The sequence below is a fragment of the Nerophis lumbriciformis genome, linkage group LG03 (genome assembly GCF_033978685.3).
Source record: "Nerophis lumbriciformis linkage group LG03, RoL_Nlum_v2.1, whole genome shotgun sequence".
Classification (NCBI taxonomy): Eukaryota; Metazoa; Chordata; class Actinopteri; order Syngnathiformes; family Syngnathidae; genus Nerophis; species Nerophis lumbriciformis.
This window is the reverse complement of record NC_084550.2, coordinates 24027501-24048869: the sequence shown is the minus strand read 5'-3', so window position 1 is coordinate 24048869 and position 21369 is coordinate 24027501. Positions and strand designations below refer to the sequence as shown.

At 35.9% G+C, this 21369-nt stretch overlaps 1 protein-coding gene across 1 annotated transcript in view; it reads right to left on the bottom strand.

The window, feature by feature from the left end:
* mmp14b (matrix metallopeptidase 14b (membrane-inserted)) overlaps nt 1-21369 on the bottom strand; it is an 89817-nt gene that overhangs the window by 15322 nt on the left and 53126 nt on the right. Inside the window, exons 6-9 of the mRNA XM_061935763.1 lie at nt 5527-5684; nt 5314-5452; nt 5101-5251; nt 2364-2479 (exon numbers count right to left, since the gene is read on the bottom strand). Of these exons, the coding sequence (XP_061791747.1) occupies nt 2364-2479; nt 5101-5251; nt 5314-5452; nt 5527-5684 (564 nt within the window). The remainder of the gene's footprint in view (nt 1-2363; nt 2480-5100; nt 5252-5313; nt 5453-5526; nt 5685-21369) is intronic.

Here is a 21369-nt window from a genome sequence, read left to right as displayed (position 1 = left end):
TCCTGTGTGCTACACCTATTATGAAAGTTTGTTCACTTCCTGTGTGCTACACCTATTATAATAGTTTGTTTACTTCCTGTGTGCTACACCTATCATGATAGTTTACTTCCTGTGTGCTACACCTATCATGATAGTTTACTTCCTGTGTGCTACACCTATTATGATAATTTACTTGCTGTGTGCTACACCTATTATGATAGTTTACTTCTTGTGTGCTACACCTATCATGATAGTTTACTTCCTGTGTGCTACACCTATTATGATAGTTGGTTTACTTCCTGTGTGCTACACCTATCATGATAGTTTACTTCCTGTGTGCTACACCTATTATGATAGTTGGTTTACTTCCTGTGTGCTACACCAATTATGATAGTTTGTTTACTTCCTGTGTGCTATACCTATGATAATGGTTTGTTTACTTCCTGTGTGCTACACCTATTATGATAGTTTGTTTACTTCCTGTGTGCTACACCTATTATGATAGTTTGTTTACTTCCTGTGTGCTACACCTATTATGATGGTTTGTTGACTTCCTGTGCGCTACACCTATGATGATAGTTTGTTTACTTCCTTTGTGCTACACCTATTACGATAGTTTGTTTACTTCCTGTGTGTTACACCAATTATGAGAGTTTGTTTACTTCCTGTGTGCTACACCTATCATGATAGTTTACTTCCTGTGTGCTACATTTATTATGATAGTTTACTTCCTGTGTGCTACACCTATCATGATAGTTTACTTCCTGTGTGCTACACCTATCATGATAGTTTACTTCCTGTGTGCTACACCTATTATGATAGTTTACTTCCTGTGTGCTACACCTGTCATGATAGTTAGTTTACTTCCTGTGTGCTACACCTGTCATGATAGTTAGTTTACTTCCTGTGTGCTACACCTATTATGATAGTTTGTTTACTTCCTGTGTGCTACACCTGTTATGATAGTTAGTTTACTTCCTGTGTGCTACACCTATTATAATAGTTAGTTTACTTCCTGTGTGCTACACCTATTATGTAGGTTTGTTTACTTCCTGTGTGCTACACCTATTATGATAGTTTACTTCCTGTGTGCTACACCTATTATGTAGGTTTGTTTACTTCCTGTGTGCTACACCTATTATGATAGTTTACTTCCTGTGTGCTACACCTATTATAATTTACTTCCTGTGTGCTACACCTATTATGATAGTTTACTTCCTGTGTGCTACACCTATCGTGATAGTTTACTTCCTGTGTGCTACACCTATCATGATAGTTTACTTCCTGTGTGCTACACCTATGATGATAGTTTGTTTACTTCCTGTGTGCTACACCTATTATGATGGTTAGTTTACTTCCTGTGTGCTACACCTATTATGATAGTTAGTTTACTTCCTGTGTGCTACACCTATTATGTAGGTTTGTTTACTTCCTGTGTGCTACACCTATTATGATAGTTTACTTCCTGTGTGCTACATCTATTATGTAGGTTTGTTTACTTCCTGTGTGCTACACCTATTATAATTTACTTCCTGTGTGCTACACCTATTATGATAGTTTACTTCCTGTGTGCTACACCTATTATAATTTACTTCCTGTGTGCTACACCTATTATGATAGTTTACTTCCTGTGTGCTACACCTATCATGATAGTTTACTTCCTGTGTGCTACACCTGTTATGATAGTTTGTTTACTTCCTGTGTGCTACACCTATGATGATAGTTTGTTTACTTCCTGTGTGCGATACCTATTATAGTTTGTTTACTTCCTGTGTGCTACACTTATTATGATGGTTTGTTTACTTCCTGTGTGCTACACCTATTATGATGGTTTGTTTACTTCCTGTGTGCTACACCTATTATGATAGTTTGTTTACTTCCTGTGTGCTACACCTATTATGATAGTTTGATTACTTCCTGTGTGCTACACCTATTATGATAGTTTGTTTACTTCCTGTGTGCTACACCTATTATGATAGTTCGTTTACTTCCTGTGTGCTACACCTATTATGATAGTTTATTTCCTGTGTGCTACACTTATTATGATAGTTTGTTTACTTCCTGTGTGACACCAATTATGATAGTTTGTTTACTTCCTGTGTGCTACACCTATTATGATAGTTTGTTTACTTCCTGTGTGCTACACCTATTATGATAGTTTGTTTACTTCCTGTGTGCGACACCTATTATGATAGTTTGTTTACTTCCTGTGTGCGACACCTATTTTTTTTTTTTTTACCAACAGTGAGTCCTGCTTAACTTCTTCTTACACTTGTGTGGCAATGAGTGCCTCTACAAAGCATCACATCCGCGTTACTGCTTTGTCATCATTTCTTCACATACGCCCGTATTTCTTGGTGTTTTGTAAACACGGCGGCACTTACCTTGATCTTTGCTCATGAAAGCTGACTTGATGTTGTCGGGGACTCCTTGCCAGACGTTCACCGGCCTTGGATAGCCATCGTCGACGCTACGCATCGCTTCGTTGAAACGGTAATACCTGCCCAAATAGAAGAGAGAGAGACGTTACGATTCTGTGATTAAAAGACCAGAAGGGGGGCCCACATTACACCAGTTTTAAAATCTCTGCATTGGCTCCCCGTATGTTTCAGGATCAATTTTAAGGTTCTTCTTTTTAAATGTTTTTATTGTATTGGGCCTTCTTATGTTTTAAGATTTGATTTTACCTTACGACTTACCCTGAGATCCTACAGGCACTCGTCTCCTAATTATTTAAAAAACTTTGTGTCAGCGTCCTGGTGCAGATGGTTTCCTGTGATAGTGTTTAGTCAACTGGCTCCTCTGTACTCAGGCATGCATTCATTTGTTCATATATGTGCTTATGTGTGTGTGCGATATTGTTATATTGTTTTTAAGTCTTTGCACTTTGAGTTACATTTCTTATGTATGAAAAGTGCTTTATAAATCAAATCAAATAGTAACGTATTAGATGACCATAGTAACTGATTAGATGACCATAGTAACTAATTAGATTACCATAGCAACTAATTAGATGACCATAGTAATGGATTAGATGACCATAGTAACTAATTAGATTACCATAGCAACTAATTAGATGACCATAGTAACGGATTAGATGACCATAATAACTGACTAGATGACCATAGTAACTGATTAGATGACCATAGTAACTCATTAGATGACCATAGTAACTCATTAGATGACCATAGTAACTGATTAGATGACTATAGTAACGGATTAGATGACCATAGTAACGGATTAGATGACCATAGTAACTCATTAGATGACCATAGTAACTCATTAGATGACCATAGTAACGGATTAGATGACCATAGTAACGGATAGATGACCATAGTAACGAACTAGATGACCATAGTAACTAATTAGATGACCATTGCTAGAATAATTGTTTCTAAATTATCACAAAAACTTTGTGTTACATTGAGGGACCGGTGAGAAGACAAAAGCTGTCTTTGAAACCTACCAAGAGTAAGGCTCGTAAAACTCCACTGTGTAGGGGGGGAAAGCAAGATGAAGGTGTTTCTGTTTTCTCTCATGTATGGTAATCAACAGAAAGATATTGATCTAACCCAAGGACTTCAAAGCGGAGAGAAGACAGGATCTGCCCAATTTCCAGACGACCTCTTTTTGAACCTCCTTTTTGAACTGGTTTACGAACGTCTTTTTGAACTATTTTATGGACCTCTTTTTGAACTATTTTACGAACTCCTTTTGAACTGACCTTTTCTGTGAACTTTTTGCGACCTTTGTCCTTTGGAAACAGCGGTGGCCATGTGGCCGGGGAGCGTCCAAAATAAAAGAAGGAGGCGTGCAATCTACAAGGGTACATTGTACAGACGACTCTCCTCAATATTGAGTTCAAATTGAATTCTGTCTTTAATTCTTTGCCTCTTGTCTTGTTTAATAGATGTCATCAGTGTTTGAACCTGACAACCATAGTAACGGATTGGATGACCATAGTAACGGACTAGATGACCATAGTAACTGATTAGATGACCATAGTAACTAATTACATTACCATAGTAACGGATTAGATGACCATAGTAACGGACTAGATGACCATAGCAATGGACTAGATGACCATAGCAACGGACTAGATGACCATAGTAACTAATTAGATGACCATTGTTAGAATAATAATAATAAAGCTGTCTTTGAAACCTACCAAGAGTAAGGCTCGTAAAACTCCACTGTGTAGGGGGGGAAAGCAAGATGAAGGTGTTTGTTTTCTCTCATGTATGGTAATCAACAGAAAGATATTGTTCTAACCCAAGGACTTCAAAGCGGAGAGAAGACAGGATCTGCCCAATTTCCAGACGACCTCTTTTTGAACCTCCTTTTTGAACTGGTTTACGAACGTCTTTTTGAACTATTTTATGGACATCTTTTTGAACTATTTTACGAACTCTTTTTGAACTGACCTTCTCTGTGAACTTTTTGCGACCGTTTTCCTTTGGAAACAGCGGTGGCCATGTGGCCGGGGAGGGTCCAAAATAAAAGAAGAAGGCGTGCAATCTTTTGGCAGAGCGTCCTGAGATATTGTACAAGGGTACAGTGTACAGGCGACTCTCCTCAATATTGAGTTCAAATTGAATTCTGTCTTTAATTCTTTGCCTCTTGTTTTGTTTAATAGATGTCATCAGTGTTTGAACCTGACAACCATAGTAACAGATTAGATGACCATAGTAACAGATTAGATTACCATAGTAACTAGTATATCATGCAAAAGCGCAGATTCCAACCATTGAAATACTTTGTGGTTCGAGACTTATGGCAATAAATAAAAAAACTGCACATCATAATGACAGCTACAGTTTCCATCTTAAAGATCTTAAAACATGATTTGGGAATGTCCGGCGGGTCATATTGAAAAGTTGAACCGGCCGCATGTGGCCCCCGGGGCTTGATTTATCCAGGTCTGGTATGATCTGTAGCCATAAGGACAGAGCCTTAGTCAGACCATGCAGTAGTTTACATTTTAGCACTGGTGAGTTTATATCCAAGCAGGAAGTCACTCTGCAAATAAAAGTTCCAACCTTACATGGTCAAAGATTGCAACATCTTACACACACACACACACACACGTTTGAGTCATCAGATCCAAAGAAGAGGACTAACTTGCTAGCTCGGAAGAAGAAGGTCTGTCCGGTGGGCGTGTAGTAAAGCGCGGCGTCGATACGATCTTTGGGCAGGCCGGTCCCCATTTCCCTGAGACTCTTGGGGTAACCATGGTCCAGAACCGACTCGGTGAACACCCAGTACTTGTCACCTGGGGATAGTGCCTGTGAGTGCAAATTTCAACAAGACGGCGACCAAAAACCAAAACCGAACCTTTAAAGAAGGCAAATTTGCCGTCCTCCCTCTCGAAGGCAGAGTTGACGTGAGAAGGCAGCCCCCTCCAGAAGTGGCCAATGGGCATGGGGTATCCATCCATCACTTGGTTGTTATTCACCCGCCAGAACCACTTGTCCTGAGCAGGAAAAACCCACATTCCTAAAGATAGAACTCCACAAAGAAACCTTGGCCAGAGTTCTCCTGCTTTACCTTGAACACAAACATTTCTCCTCGGAGGATGCCGATGGTGTCGAAGTGTCCGTCGCAGATGTTGGGCCCGAAACGAGGTTTGTCTGGTGGGTAGCCCGGACTTGTTTCTGTGGGCGTACCTGGTGTCGCGAACGGAGGCTGTGGTCCTGATCCGGCACCTGAAATTTAGAAAAAAAACAGACCTAGTCCTGTCAGGTAAATTTCCCAGCAGGTATGAGACTTTGAAGACAACTTTGAGAACTTGTTGAATTAGATCCTGATGTTGAGCAACTCAAACATAACGTTGAAACAACATGCTTTTTGACGACGTTTATTCAATGTCAGGTTCTGACGTTGATTTGACCATTGAATTTTGGTCATTTCCCAACCAATATTCTACAACACAAATACAACGTTGAAACAACATGCTTTTTGACAACGTTAAATCAATGTTGGGTTCTGACGTTGATTTGACCATTGAATTTTGGTCATTTCCCAACCATTTTGGTAATTTCCCAACCAATTTGGACATTTCCACAACACAAATACATCGTTGAAACAATGTCAGGTTTTGACATTGATTTGACCATTGAATTTTGGTCATTTCCCAACCAATATTCTACAACACAAATACAATGTTGAAACAACATGCATTTTGACAACGTTTAATCAATGTCGGGTTGTGACGTTAATTTGACCATTGAAATTTTGGTCATTTCCCAATCAATATTCTACAACACAAATACAACATTAAAACAACATGCTTTTTGCCGACGTTTATTCAATGTTGGGTTCTGACGTGGATTTGACCATTGAATTTTGGTCATTTCCCAACCAATATTCTACAACACAAATACAACGTTGAAACAACGTGCTTTTTGACGACATTTATTCAATGTCAGGTTGTGACGTTGATTTGACCGTTGAATTTTGGTAATTTTACAACACAAATACAACATTGAAACATGCTTTTTGACAACGTTTAATCAATGTTGGGTTCTGACGTTGATTTAACCATTGAAATTTGGTCATTTCACAACCAATATTCTACAACACAAATACAACGTTGAAACAATGTCAGGTTCTGACGTTGATTTGACCCTTGAATTTTGGTCATTTCCCAACTAATATTACCCAACACAAATACAATGTTGAAACAATGTCAGGTTCTGACATTTTGGTCATTTCCTAACCAATATTCTACAACACAAATACAACGTTGAAACAATGTCAGGTTCTGACGTTGATTTGACCATTGAATTGTGGTCATTTCCCAACCAATATTCTACAACACAAATACAACTGTGAAACAACATGCTTTTTGACGACGTTTAATCAATGTTGGGTTCTGACGTTGATTTGACCATTGAAATTTGGTAATTTTACAACACAAATACAACATTGAAACAACATGCTTTTTGACGACGTTTAATCAATGTCGGGCTCTGACGTTGATTTGACCGTTGAATTTTGGTCATTTCCCAACACAAATACAACGTTAAAACATGCTTTTTGACAACGTTTATTCAATGTCAGGTTCTGACGTTGAATTGACCGTTGAATTTTGGTTATTTCTCAACACAAATACAACGTTGAAACAACATGCTTTTTTGACGACGTTTAATCAATGTCGGGTTCTGACATTGATTTGACCGTTGAATTTTGGTCATTTCCCAACCAATATTCTACAACACAAATACAACGTTGAAACAACATGCTTTTTGTCGACGTTTAATCAATGTTGGGTTCTGACGTTGATTTGACCATTGAAATTTGGTAATTTTACAACACAAATACAACATGCTTTTTGACGACGTTTAATCAATGTCGGGCTCTGACGTTGATTTGACCGTTTAATTTTGGTCATTTCCCAACACAAATACAACGTTAAAACATGCTTTTTGACGACGTTTATTCAATGTCAGGTTCTGACGTTGATTAGACCGTTGAATTTTGGTTATTTCTCAACACAAATACAACGTTGAAACAACATGCTTTTTGACGACGTTTAATCAATGTCGGGTTCTGACGTTGATTTGACCGTTGAATTTTGGTTATTTCCCAACCAATATTCTACAACACGAATACAACGTTGAAACAACATGCTTTTTGTCGACGTTTAATCAATGTTGGGTTCTGACGTTGATTTGACCATTGAAATTTGGTAATTTTACAACACAAATACAACATTGAAACAACATGCTTTTTGATGACGTTTAATCAAGGTCAGGTTGTGACGTTGATTTGACCGTTGAAATTTGGTCATTTCCCAACCAATATTCTACAACACAAATATAACATTGAAACAACATGTTTTTGACAACGTTTAATCAATGTCGGATTCTGACGATTTGACCATTAAATTTTGGTCATTTCCCAACACAAATACAACGTTAAAACATGCTTTTTGACGACGTTTAATCAATGTTGGGTTCTGACATTGATTTGACCATTGAAATTTGGTCATTTCCTAACCAATATTCGACAACACAAATACAACGTTGAAACATCATGCTTTTTGACAACCTTTAATCAATGTTGGGTTCTGACGTTAATTTGACTGTTGAATTTTGGTCATTTTACAAAACAAACATAACATTGAAACAACATGCTTTTTGACGACGTTTATTCAATGTCAGGTTCTGACGTTGATTTGACCGTTGAATTTTGGTCATTTCCCAACACAAATACAACGTTAAAACATGCTTTTTGACGACGTTTATTCAATGTCAGGTTCTGACATTGATTTGACCATTGAAGTTTGGTTATTTCCCAACACAAATACAACGTTGAAACATGCTTTTTGATGACGTTTAATCAATGTCAGGTTGTGACGTTGATTTGACCGTTGAAATTTGGTCATTTCCCAACCAATATTCTACAACACAAATATAACATTGAAACAACATGTTTTTGACGACGTTTAATCAATGTCAGATTCTGACGATTTGACCATTAGATTTTGGTCATTTCCCAACACAAATACAACGTTAAAACATTCTTTTTGACGACGTTTAATCAATGTGAGGTTCTGACGTTGATTTGACCATCGAATTTTGGTCATTTCTCAACCAATATTCTACAACACAAATACAATGTTGAAACAACATGCTTTTTGTTGACGTTTAATCAATGTTGGGTTCTGACGTTGATTTGACCAGTGAAATTTGGTAATTTTACAACATAAATAGAATGTTGAAACAACATGCTTTTTGACGACGTTTAATCAATGTCAGGTTCTGACGTTGATATGACCGTTGAATTTTGGTCATTTCCCAACACAAATACAACGTTAAAACATGCTTTTTGACGACGTTTATTCAGTGTCAGGTTGTGACGTTGATTTGACCGTTGAAATTTGGTCATTTCCCAACCAATATTCTACAACACAAATATAACATTGAAACAACATGTTTTTGACGACGTTTAATCAATGTCGGATTCTGGCGATTTGACCATTAAATTTTGGTAATTTTTCAACACAAATACAACGTTAAAACATGCTTTTTGACAATGTTTAATCAATGTCGGGTTCTGACGTTGATTTGACCATCGAATTTTGGTCATTTCTCAACCAATATTCTACAACACAAATACAATGTTGAAACAACATGCTTTTTGATGACCTTTAATCAATGTTGGGTTCTGACGTTGATTTGACCATCGAATTTTGGTCATTTCTCAACCAATATTCTACAACACAAATACAATGTTGAAACAACATGCTTTTTGATGACGTTTAATCAATGTCGGGTTCTGACGTTGATTTGACCGTTGAATTTTGGTCATTTCCCAATACAAATACAACGTTAAAACATGCTTTTTGACGACGTTTATTCAATGTCAGGTTCTGACGTTGATTTAACCGTTGAATTTTGGTTATTTCTCAACACAAATACAACGTTGAAACAACATGCTTTTTGACGACGTTTAATCAATGTCAGGTTCTGACGTTGATTTGACCATTGAAATTTGGTCATTTCTCAACCAATATTCTACAACACAAGTACAACGTTGAAACAACATGCTTTTTGTCGACGTTTAATCAATGTTGGGTTCTGACGTTGATTTGACCGTTGAATTTTGGTCATTTCCCAACACAAATACAACGTTGAAACAACATGCTTTTTGACGACGTTTAATCAATGTCGGGTTCTGACGTTGATTTGACCGTAGAATTTTGGTCATTTCTCAACCAATATTCTTCAACACAAATACAACGTTAAAACAACATGCTTTTTGCTGACGTTTAATCAATGTTGGGTTATGACGTTGATTTGACCATTGAAATTTGGTAATTTTACAACACAAATACAACATGCTTTTTGACGACGTTTAATCAATGTCGGGCTCTGACGTTGATTTGACCGTTTAATTTTGGTCATTTCCCAACACAAATACAACGTTGAAACAACATGCTTTTTGACGACGTTTAATCAATGTGAGGTTCTGACGTTGATTTGACCATCGAATTTTGGTCATTTCTCAACCAATATTCTACAACACAAATACAACGTTGAAACAACATGCTTTTTGTCGACGTTTAATCAATGTTGGGTTCTGACGTTGATTTGACCATTGAATTTTGGTAATTTTACAACACAAATACAACATTGAAACAACATGCTTTTTGACGATGTTTAAACAATGTCGGGTTCTGACGTTGATTTGACCGTTGAATTTTGGTTACTTCCCAGCACAAATACAATGTTGAAACATGCTTTTTGATGACGTTTAATCAATGTCGGGTTCTGACGTTGATTTGACCGTTGAATTTTGGTCATTTCCCAACACAAATACAACGTTGAAACATGCTTTTTGATGATGTTTAATCAATGTCAGGTTCTGACCTTAATTTGACCGTTGAATTTTGGTCATTTCCCAACACAAATACAACGTTGAAATATGCTTTTTGATGACGTTTAATCAATGTCAGGTTGTGACGTTGATTTGACCGTTGAAATTTGGTCATTTCCCAACCAATATTCTACAACACAAATATAACATTGAAACAACATGTTTTTGACGACGTTTAATCAATGTCGGATTCTGACGATTTGACCATTAAATTTTGGTCATTTCCCAACACAAATACAACGTTAAAACATGCTTTTTGACGACGTTTATTCAATGTCAGGTTCTGACGTTGATTAGACCGTTGAATTTTGGTTATTTCTCAACACAAATACAACGTTGAAACAACATGCTTTTTGACGACGTTTAATCAATGTGAGGTTCTGACGTTGATTTGACCATCGAATTTTGGTCATTTCTCAACCAATATTCTACAACACAAATACAACGTTGAAACAACATGCTTTTTGTCGACGTTTAATCAATGTTGGGTTCTGACGTTGATTTGACCATTGAATTTTGGTAATTTTACAACACAAATACAACATTGAAACAACATGCTTTTTGACGATGTTTAAACAATGTCGGGTTCTGACGTTGATTTGACCGTTGAATTTTGGTTACTTCCCAGCACAAATACAATGTTGAAACATACTTTTTGATGACGTTTAATCAATGTCGGGTTCTGACGTTGATTTGACCGTTGAATTTTGGTCATTTCCCAACACAAATACAACGTTGAAACATGCTTTTTGATGATGTTTAATCAATGTCAGGTTCTGACCTTAATTTGACCGTTGAATTTTGGTCATTTCCCAACACAAATACAACGTTGAAATATGCTTTTTGATGACGTTTAATCAATGTCAGGTTGTGACGTTGATTTGACCGTTGAAATTTGGTCATTTCCCAACCAATATTCTACAACACAAATATAACATTGAAACAACATGCTTTTTGACGACGTTTAATCAATGTCGGATTCTGACGATTTGACCATTAAATTTTGGTCATTTCCCAACACAAATACAACGTTAAAACATGCTTTTTGACGACGTTTATTCAATGTGAGGTTCTGACGTTGATTTGACCATCGAATTTTGGTCATTACTCAACCAATATTCTACAACACAAATACAACATTGAAACAACATGCTTTTTGACAATGTTTAAACAATGTCGGGTTCTGACGTTGATTTGACCATTGAATTTTGGTCATTTCCCAACACAAATACAACGTTAAAACATGCTTTTTGACGACGTTTATTCAATGTCAGGTTCTGACGTTGATTTGACCGTTGAATTTTGGTTATTTCCCAACACAAATACAACGTTGAAACATGCTTTTTGATGACGTTTAATCAATGTCAGGTTGTGACGTTGATTTGACCGTTGAAATTTGGTCATTTCCCAACCAATATTCTACAACGCAAATATAACATTGAAACAACATGTTTTTGACGATGTTTAATCAATGTCAGATTCTGACGATTTGACCATTAAATTTTGGTCATTTCCCAACACAAATACAACGTTAAAACATGCTTTTTGACGACATTTATTCAATGTCAGGTTCTGACGTTGATTTGACCGTTGAATTTTGGTTATTTCTCAACACAAATACAACGTTGAAACAACATGCTTTTTGACGACGTTTAATCAATGTGAGGTTCTGACGTTGATTTGACCATCGAATTTTGGTCATTTCTCAACCAATATTCTACAACACAAATACAACATTGAAACAACATGCTTTTTGTCGACGTTTAATCAATGTTGGGTTCTGACGTTGATTTGACCGTTGAATTTTGGTCCTTGCCCAACACAAATACAACGTTAAAACATGCTTTTTGATGACGTTTATTCAATGTCAGGTTCTGACGTTGATTTGACCGTTGAATTTTGGTTATTTCCCAACACAAATACAACGTTGAAACATGCTTTTTGATGACGTTTCATCAATGTCAGGTTGTGACGTTGATTTGACCGTTGAAATTTGGTCATTCCCCAACCAATATTCTACAACACAAATATAACATTGAAACAACATGTTTAATCAATGTCAGATTCTGACTATTTGACCGTTAAATTTGGGTCATTTCCCAACACAAATACAACGTTAAAACATGCTTTTTGACGACGTTTAATCAATGTCAGGTTCTGACGTTGATTTGACCGTTGAATTTTGGTTATTTCTCAACACAAATACAACGTTGAAACAACATGCTTTTTGACGACGTTTAATCAATGTGAGGTTCTGACGTTGATTTGACCATCGAATTTTGGTCATTTCTCAACCAATATTCTACAACACAAATACAACGTTGAAACAACATGCTTTTTGACGACGTTTAATCAATGTTGGGTTCTGACGTTGATTTGACCATTGAATTTTGGTAATTTTACAACACAAATACAACATTGAAACAACATGCTTTTTGTCGACGTTTAATCAATGTTGGGTTCTGACGTTGATTTGACCGTTGAATTTTGGTCCTTGCCCAACACAAATACAACGTTAAAACATGCTTTTTGATGACGTTTATTCAATGTCAGGTTCTGACGTTGATTTGACCGTTGAATTTTGGTTATTTCCCAACACAAATACAACGTTGAAACATGCTTTTTGATGACGTTTCATCAATGTCAGGTTGTGACGTTGATTTGACCGTTGAAATTTGGTCATTCCCCAACCAATATTCTACAACACAAATATAACATTGAAACAACATGTTTAATCAATGTCAGATTCTGACTATTTGACCGTTAAATTTGGGTCATTTCCCAACACAAATACAACGTTAAAACATGCTTTTTGACGACGTTTAATCAATGTCAGGTTCTGACGTTGATTTGACCGTTGAATTTTGGTTATTTCTCAACACAAATACAACGTTGAAACAACATGCTTTTTGACGACGTTTAATCAATGTGAGGTTCTGACGTTGATTTGACCATCGAATTTTGGTCATTTCTCAACCAATATTCTACAACACAAATACAACGTTGAAACAACATGCTTTTTGACGACGTTTAATCAATGTCGGGTTCTGACGTTGATTTGACCGTTGAATTTTGGTCATTTCCCAACACAAATACAACGTTGAAACATGCTTTTTGATGATGTTTAATCAATGTCAGGTTCTGACCTTGATTTGACCGTTGAATTTTGGTCATTTCCCAACACAAATACAACGTTGAAATATGCTTTTTGATGACGTTTAATCAATGTCAGGTTGTGACATTGATTTGACCGTTGAAATTTGGTCATTTCCCAACCAATATTCTACAACACAAATATAACATTGAAACAACATGTTTTTGACGACGTTTAATCAATGTCGGATTCTGATGATTTGACCATTAAATTTTGGTCATTTCCCAACACAAATACAACGTTAAAACATGCTTTTTGACGACGTTTATTCAATGTGAGGTTCTGACGTTGATTTGACCATCGAATTTTGGTCATTACTCAACCAATATTCTACAACACAAATACAACAATGTCGGGTTCTGACGTTGATTTGACCATTGAATTTTGGTCATTTCCCAACACAAATACAACGTTGAAATATGCTCTTTGATGACGTTTATTCAATGTCAGGTTGTGACGTTGATTTGACCGTTGAAATTTAGTCATTTCCCAACCAATATTCTACAACCCAAATATAACATTGAAACATGTTTTTGATGACGTTCAATCAATGTCGGATTCTGACGATTTGACCATTAAATTTTGGTCATTTCCCAACACAAATACAACGTTAAAACATGCTTTTTGACGACGTTTATTCAATGTCAGGTTCTGACGTTGATTAGACCGTTGAATTTTGGTTATTTCTCAACACAAATACAACGTTGAAACAACATGCTTTTTGACGACGTTTAATCAATGTGAGGTTCTGACGTTGATTTGACCATCGAATTTTGGTCATTTCCCAACCAATATTCTACAACACAAATATAACATTGAAACAACATGCTTTTTGACGACGTTTAATCAATGTTGGGTTCTGACGTTGATTTGACCGTTGAATTTTGGTCATTTCCCAACACAAATACAACGTTAAAACATGCTTTTTGACGACGTTTATTCAATGTGAGGTTCTGACGTTGATTTGACCATCGAATTTTGGTCATTACTCAACCAATATTCTACAACACAAATACAACATTGAAACAACATGCTTTTTGACAATGTTTAAACAATGTCGGGTTCTGACGTTGATTTGACCATTGAATTTTGGTCATTTCCCAACACAAATACAACGTTAAAACATGCTTTTTGACGACGTTTATTCAATGTCAGGTTCTGACGTTGATTTGACCGTTGAATTTTGGTTATTTCCCAACACAAATACAACGTTGAAACATGCTTTTTGATGACGTTTAATCAATGTCAGGTTGTGACGTTGATTTGACCGTTGAAATTTGGTCATTTCCCAACCAATATTCTACAACGCAAATATAACATTGAAACAACATGTTTTTGACGATGTTTAATCAATGTCAGATTCTGACGATTTGACCATTAAATTTTGGTCATTTCCCAACACAAATACAACGTTAAAACATGCTTTTTGACGACATTTATTCAATGTCAGGTTCTGACGTTGATTTGACCATCGAATTTTGGTCATTTCTCAACCAATATTCTACAACACAAATACAACATTGAAACAACATGCTTTTTGTCGACGTTTAATCAATGTTGGGTTCTGACGTTGATTTGACCGTTGAATTTTGGTCCTTGCCCAACACAAATACAACGTTAAAACATGCTTTTTGACGACGTTTATTCAATGTCAGGTTCTGACGTTGATTTGACCGTTGAATTTTGGTTATTTCCCAACACAAATACAACGTTGAAACATGCTTTTTGATGACGTTTCATCAATGTCAGGTTGTGACGTTGATTTGACCGTTGAAATTTGGTCATTCCCCAACCAATATTCTACAACACAAATATAACATTGAAACAACATGTTTAATCAATGTCAGATTCTGACTATTTGACCGTTAAATTTGGGTCATTTCCCAACACAAATACAACGTTAAAACATGCTTTTTGACGACGTTTAATCAATGTCAGGTTCTGACGTTGATTTGACCGTTGAATTTTGGTTATTTCTCAACACAAATACAACGTTGAAACAACATGCTTTTTGACGACGTTTAATCAATGTGAGGTTCTGACGTTGATTTGACCATCGAATTTTGGTCATTTCTCAACCAATATTCTACAACACAAATACAACGTTGAAACAACATGCTTTTTGACGACGTTTAATCAATGTTGGGTTCTGACGTTGATTTGACCATTGAATTTTGGTAATTTTACAACACAAATACAACATTGAAACAACATGCTTTTTGACGATGTTTAAACAATGTCGGGTTCTGACGTTGATTTGACCGTTGAATTTTGGTTACTTCCCAGCACAAATACAATGTTGAAACATGCTTTTTGATGACGTTTAATCAATGTCGGGTTCTGACGTTGATTTGACCGTTGAATTTTGGTCATTTCCCAACACAAATACAACGTTGAAACATGCTTTTTGATGATGTTTAATCAATGTCAGGTTCTGACCTTGATTTGACCGTTGAATTTTGGTCATTTCCCAACACAAATACAACGTTGAAATATGCTTTTTGATGACGTTTAATCAATGTCAGGTTGTGACATTGATTTGACCGTTGAAATTTGGTCATTTCCCAACCAATATTCTACAACACAAATATAACATTGAAACAACATGTTTTTGACGACGTTTAATCAATGTCGGATTCTGATGATTTGACCATTAAATTTTGGTCATTTCCCAACACAAATACAACGTTAAAACATGCTTTTTGACGACGTTTATTCAATGTGAGGTTCTGACGTTGATTTGACCATCGAATTTTGGTCATTACTCAACCAATATTCTACAACACAAATACAACAATGTCGGGTTCTGACGTTGATTTGACCATTGAATTTTGGTCATTTCCCAACACAAATACAACGTTGAAATATGCTCTTTGATGACGTTTATTCAATGTCAGGTTGTGACGTTGATTTGACCGTTGAAATTTAGTCATTTCCCAACCAATATTCTACAACCCAAATATAACATTGAAACATGTTTTTGATGACGTTCAATCAATGTCGGATTCTGACGATTTGACCATTAAATTTTGGTCATTTCCCAACACAAATACAACGTTAAAACATGCTTTTTGACGACGTTTATTCAATGTCAGGTTCTGACGTTGATTAGACCGTTGAATTTTGGTTATTTCTCAACACAAATACAACGTTGAAACAACATGCTTTTTGACGACGTTTAATCAATGTGAGGTTCTGACGTTGATTTGACCATCGAATTTTGGTCATTTCCCAACCAATATTCTACAACACAAATATAACATTGAAACAACATGCTTTTTGACGACGTTTAATCAATGTTGGGTTCTGACGTTGATTTGACCGTTGAATTTTGGTCATTTCCCAACACAAATACAACGTTAAAACATGCTTTTTGACGACGTTTATTCAATGTGAGGTTCTGACGTTGATTTGACCATCGAATTTTGGTCATTACTCAACCAATATTCTACAACACAAATACAACATTGAAACAACATGCTTTTTGACAATGTTTAAACAATGTCGGGTTCTGACGTTGATTTGACCATTGAATTTTGGTCATTTCCCAACACAAATACAACGTTAAAACATGCTTTTTGACGACGTTTATTCAATGTCAGGTTCTGACGTTGATTTGACCGTTGAATTTTGGTTATTTCCCAACACAAATACAACGTTGAAACATGCTTTTTGATGACGTTTAATCAATGTCAGGTTGTGACGTTGATTTGACCGTTGAAATTTGGTCATTTCCCAACCAATATTCTACAACGCAAATATAACATTGAAACAACATGTTTTTGACGATGTTTAATCAATGTCAGATTCTGACGATTTGACCATTAAATTTTGGTCATTTCCCAACACAAATACAACGTTAAAACATGCTTTTTGACGACATTTATTCAATGTCAGGTTCTGACGTTGATTTGACCATCGAATTTTGGTCATTTCTCAACCAATATTCTACAACACAAATACAACATTGAAACAACATGCTTTTTGTCGACGTTTAATCAATGTTGGGTTCTGACGTTGATTTGACCGTTGAATTTTGGTCCTTGCCCAACACAAATACAACGTTAAAACATGCTTTTTGACGACGTTTATTCAATGTCAGGTTCTGACGTTGATTTGACCGTTGAATTTTGGTTATTTCCCAACACAAATACAACGTTGAAACATGCTTTTTGATGACGTTTCATCAATGTCAGGTTGTGACGTTGATTTGACCGTTGAAATTTGGTCATTCCCCAACCAATATTCTACAACACAAATATAACATTGAAACAACATGTTTAATCAATGTCAGATTCTGACTATTTGACCGTTAAATTTGGGTCATTTCCCAACACAAATACAACGTTAAAACATGCTTTTTGACGACGTTTAATCAATGTCAGGTTCTGACGTTGATTTGACCGTTGAATTTTGGTTATTTCTCAACACAAATACAACGTTGAAACAACATGCTTTTTGACGACGTTTAATCAATGTGAGGTTCTGACGTTGATTTGACCATCGAATTTTGGTCATTTCTCAACCAATATTCTACAACACAAATACAACGTTGAAACAACATGCTTTTTGACGACGTTTAATCAATGTTGGGTTCTGACGTTGATTTGACCATTGAATTTTGGTAATTTTACAACACAAATACAACATTGAAACAACATGCTTTTTGACGATGTTTAAACAATGTCGGGTTCTGACGTTGATTTGACCGTTGAATTTTGGTTACTTCCCAGCACAAATACAATGTTGAAACATGCTTTTTGATGACGTTTAATCAATGTCGGGTTCTGACGTTGATTTGACCGTTGAATTTTGGTCATTTCCCAACACAAATACAACGTTGAAACATGCTTTTTGATGATGTTTAATCAATGTCAGGTTCTGACCTTGATTTGACCGTTGAATTTTGGTCATTTCCCAACACAAATACAACGTTGAAATATGCTTTTTGATGACGTTTAATCAATGTCAGGTTGTGACATTGATTTGACCGTTGAAATTTGGTCATTTCCCAACCAATATTCTACAACACAAATATAACATTGAAACAACATGTTTTTGACGACGTTTAATCAATGTCGGATTCTGATGATTTGACCATTAAATTTTGGTCATTTCCCAACACAAATACAACGTTAAAACATGCTTTTTGACGACGTTTATTCAATGTGAGGTTCTGACGTTGATTTGACCATCGAATTTTGGTCATTACTCAACCAATATTCTACAACACAAATACAACAATGTCGGGTTCTGACGTTGATTTGACCATTGAATTTTGGTCATTTCCCAACACAAATACAACGTTGAAATATGCTCTTTGATGACGTTTATTCAATGTCAGGTTGTGACGTTGATTTGACCGTTGAAATTTAGTCATTTCCCAACCAATATTCTACAACCCAAATATAACATTGAAACATGTTTTTGATGACGTTCAATCAATGTCGGATTCTGACGATTTGACCATTAAATTTTGGTCATTTCCCAACACAAATACAACGTTAAAACATGCTTTTTGACGACGTTTATTCAATGTCAGGTTCTGACGTTGATTAGACCGTTGAATTTTGGTTATTTCTCAACACAAATACAACGTTGAAACAACATGCTTTTTGACGACGTTTAATCAATGTGAGGTTCTGACGTTGATTTGACCATCGAATTTTGGTCATTTCCCAACCAATATTCTACAACACAAATATAACATTGAAACAACATGCTTTTTGACGACGTTTAATCAATGTTGGGTTCTGACGTTGATTTGACCGTTGAATTTTGGTCATTTCCCAACACAAATACAACGTTAAAACATGCTTTTTGACGACGTTTATTCAATGTGAGGTTCTGACGTTGATTTGACCATCGAATTTTGGTCATTACTCAACCAATATTCTACAACACAAATACAACATTGAAACAACATGCTTTTTGACAATGTTTAAACAATGTCGGGTTCTGACGTTGATTTGACCATTGAATTTTGGTCATTTCCCAACACAAATACAACGTTAAAACATGCTTTTTGACGACGTTTATTCAATGTCAGGTTCTGACGTTGATTTGACCGTTGAATTTTGGTTATTTCCCAACACAAATACAACGTTGAAACATGCTTTTTGATGACGTTTAATCAATGTCAGGTTGTGACGTTGATTTGACCGTTGAAATTTGGTCATTTCCCAACCAATATTCTACAACGCAAATATAACATTGAAACAACATGTTTTTGACGATGTTTAATCAATGTCAGATTCTGACGATTTGACCATTAAATTTTGGTCATTTCCCAACACAAATACAACGTTAAAACATGCTTTTTGACGACATTTATTCAATGTCAGGTTCTGACGTTGATTTGACCATCGAATTTTGGTCATTTCTCAACCAATATTCTACAACACAAATACAACATTGAAACAACATGCTTTTTGTCGACGTTTAATCAATGTTGGGTTCTGACGTTGATTTGACCGTTGAATTTTGGTCCTTGCCCAACACAAATACAACGTTAAAACATGCTTTTTGACGACGTTTATTCAATGTCAGGTTCTGACGTTGATTTGACCGTTGAATTTTGGTTATTTCCCAACACAAATACAACGTTGAAACATGCTTTTTGATGACGTTTCATCAATGTCAGGTTGTGACGTTGATTTGACCGTTGAAATTTGGTCATTCCCCAACCAATATTCTACAACACAAATATAACATTGAAACAACATGTTTAATCAATGTCAGATTCTGACTATTTGACCGTTAAATTTGGGTCATTTCCCAACACAAATACAACGTTAAAACATGCTTTTTGACGACGTTTAATCAATGTCAGGTTCTGACGTTGATTTGACCGTTGAATTTTGGTTATTTCTCAACACAAATACAACGTTGAAACAACATGCTTTTTGACGACGTTTAATCAATGTGAGGTTCTGACGTTGATTTGACCATCGAATTTTGGTCATTTCTCAGCCAATATTCTACAACACAAATACAACGTTGAAACAACATGCTTTTTGACGACGTTTAATCAATGTTGGGTTCTGACGTTGATTTGACCATTGAATTTTGGTAATTTTACAACACAAATACAACATTGAAACAACATGCTTTTTGACGATGTTTAAACAATGTCGGGTTCTGACGTTGATTTGACCGTTGAATTTTGGTTACTTCCCAGCACAAATACAATGTTGAAACATGCTTTTTGATGACGTTTAATCAATGTCGGGTTCTGACGTTGATTTGACCGTTGAATTTTGGTCATTTCCCAACACAAATACAACGTTGAAACATGCTTTTTGATGATGTTTAATCAATGTCAGGTTCTGACCTTGATTTGACCGTTGAATTTTGGTCATTTCCCAACACAAATACAACGTTGAAATATGCTTTTTGATGACGTTTAATCAATGTCAGGTTGTGACATTGATTTGACCGTTGAAATTTGGTCATTTCCCAACCAATATTCTACAACACAAATATAACATTGAAACAACATGTTTTTGACGACGTTTAATCAATGTCGGATTCTGATGATTTGACCATTAAATTTTGGTCATTTCCCAACACAAATACAACGTTAAAACATGCTTTTTGACGACGTTTATTCAATGTGAGGTTCTGACGTTGATTTGACCATCGAATTTTGGTCATTACTCAACCAATATTCTACAACACAAATACAACAATGTCGGGTTCTGACGTTGATTTGACCATTGAATTTTGGTCATTTCCCAACACAAATACAACGTTGAAATATGCTCTTTGATGACGTTTATTCAATGTCAGGTTGTGACGTTGATTTGACCGTTGAAATTTAGTCATTTCCCAACCAATATTCTACAACACAA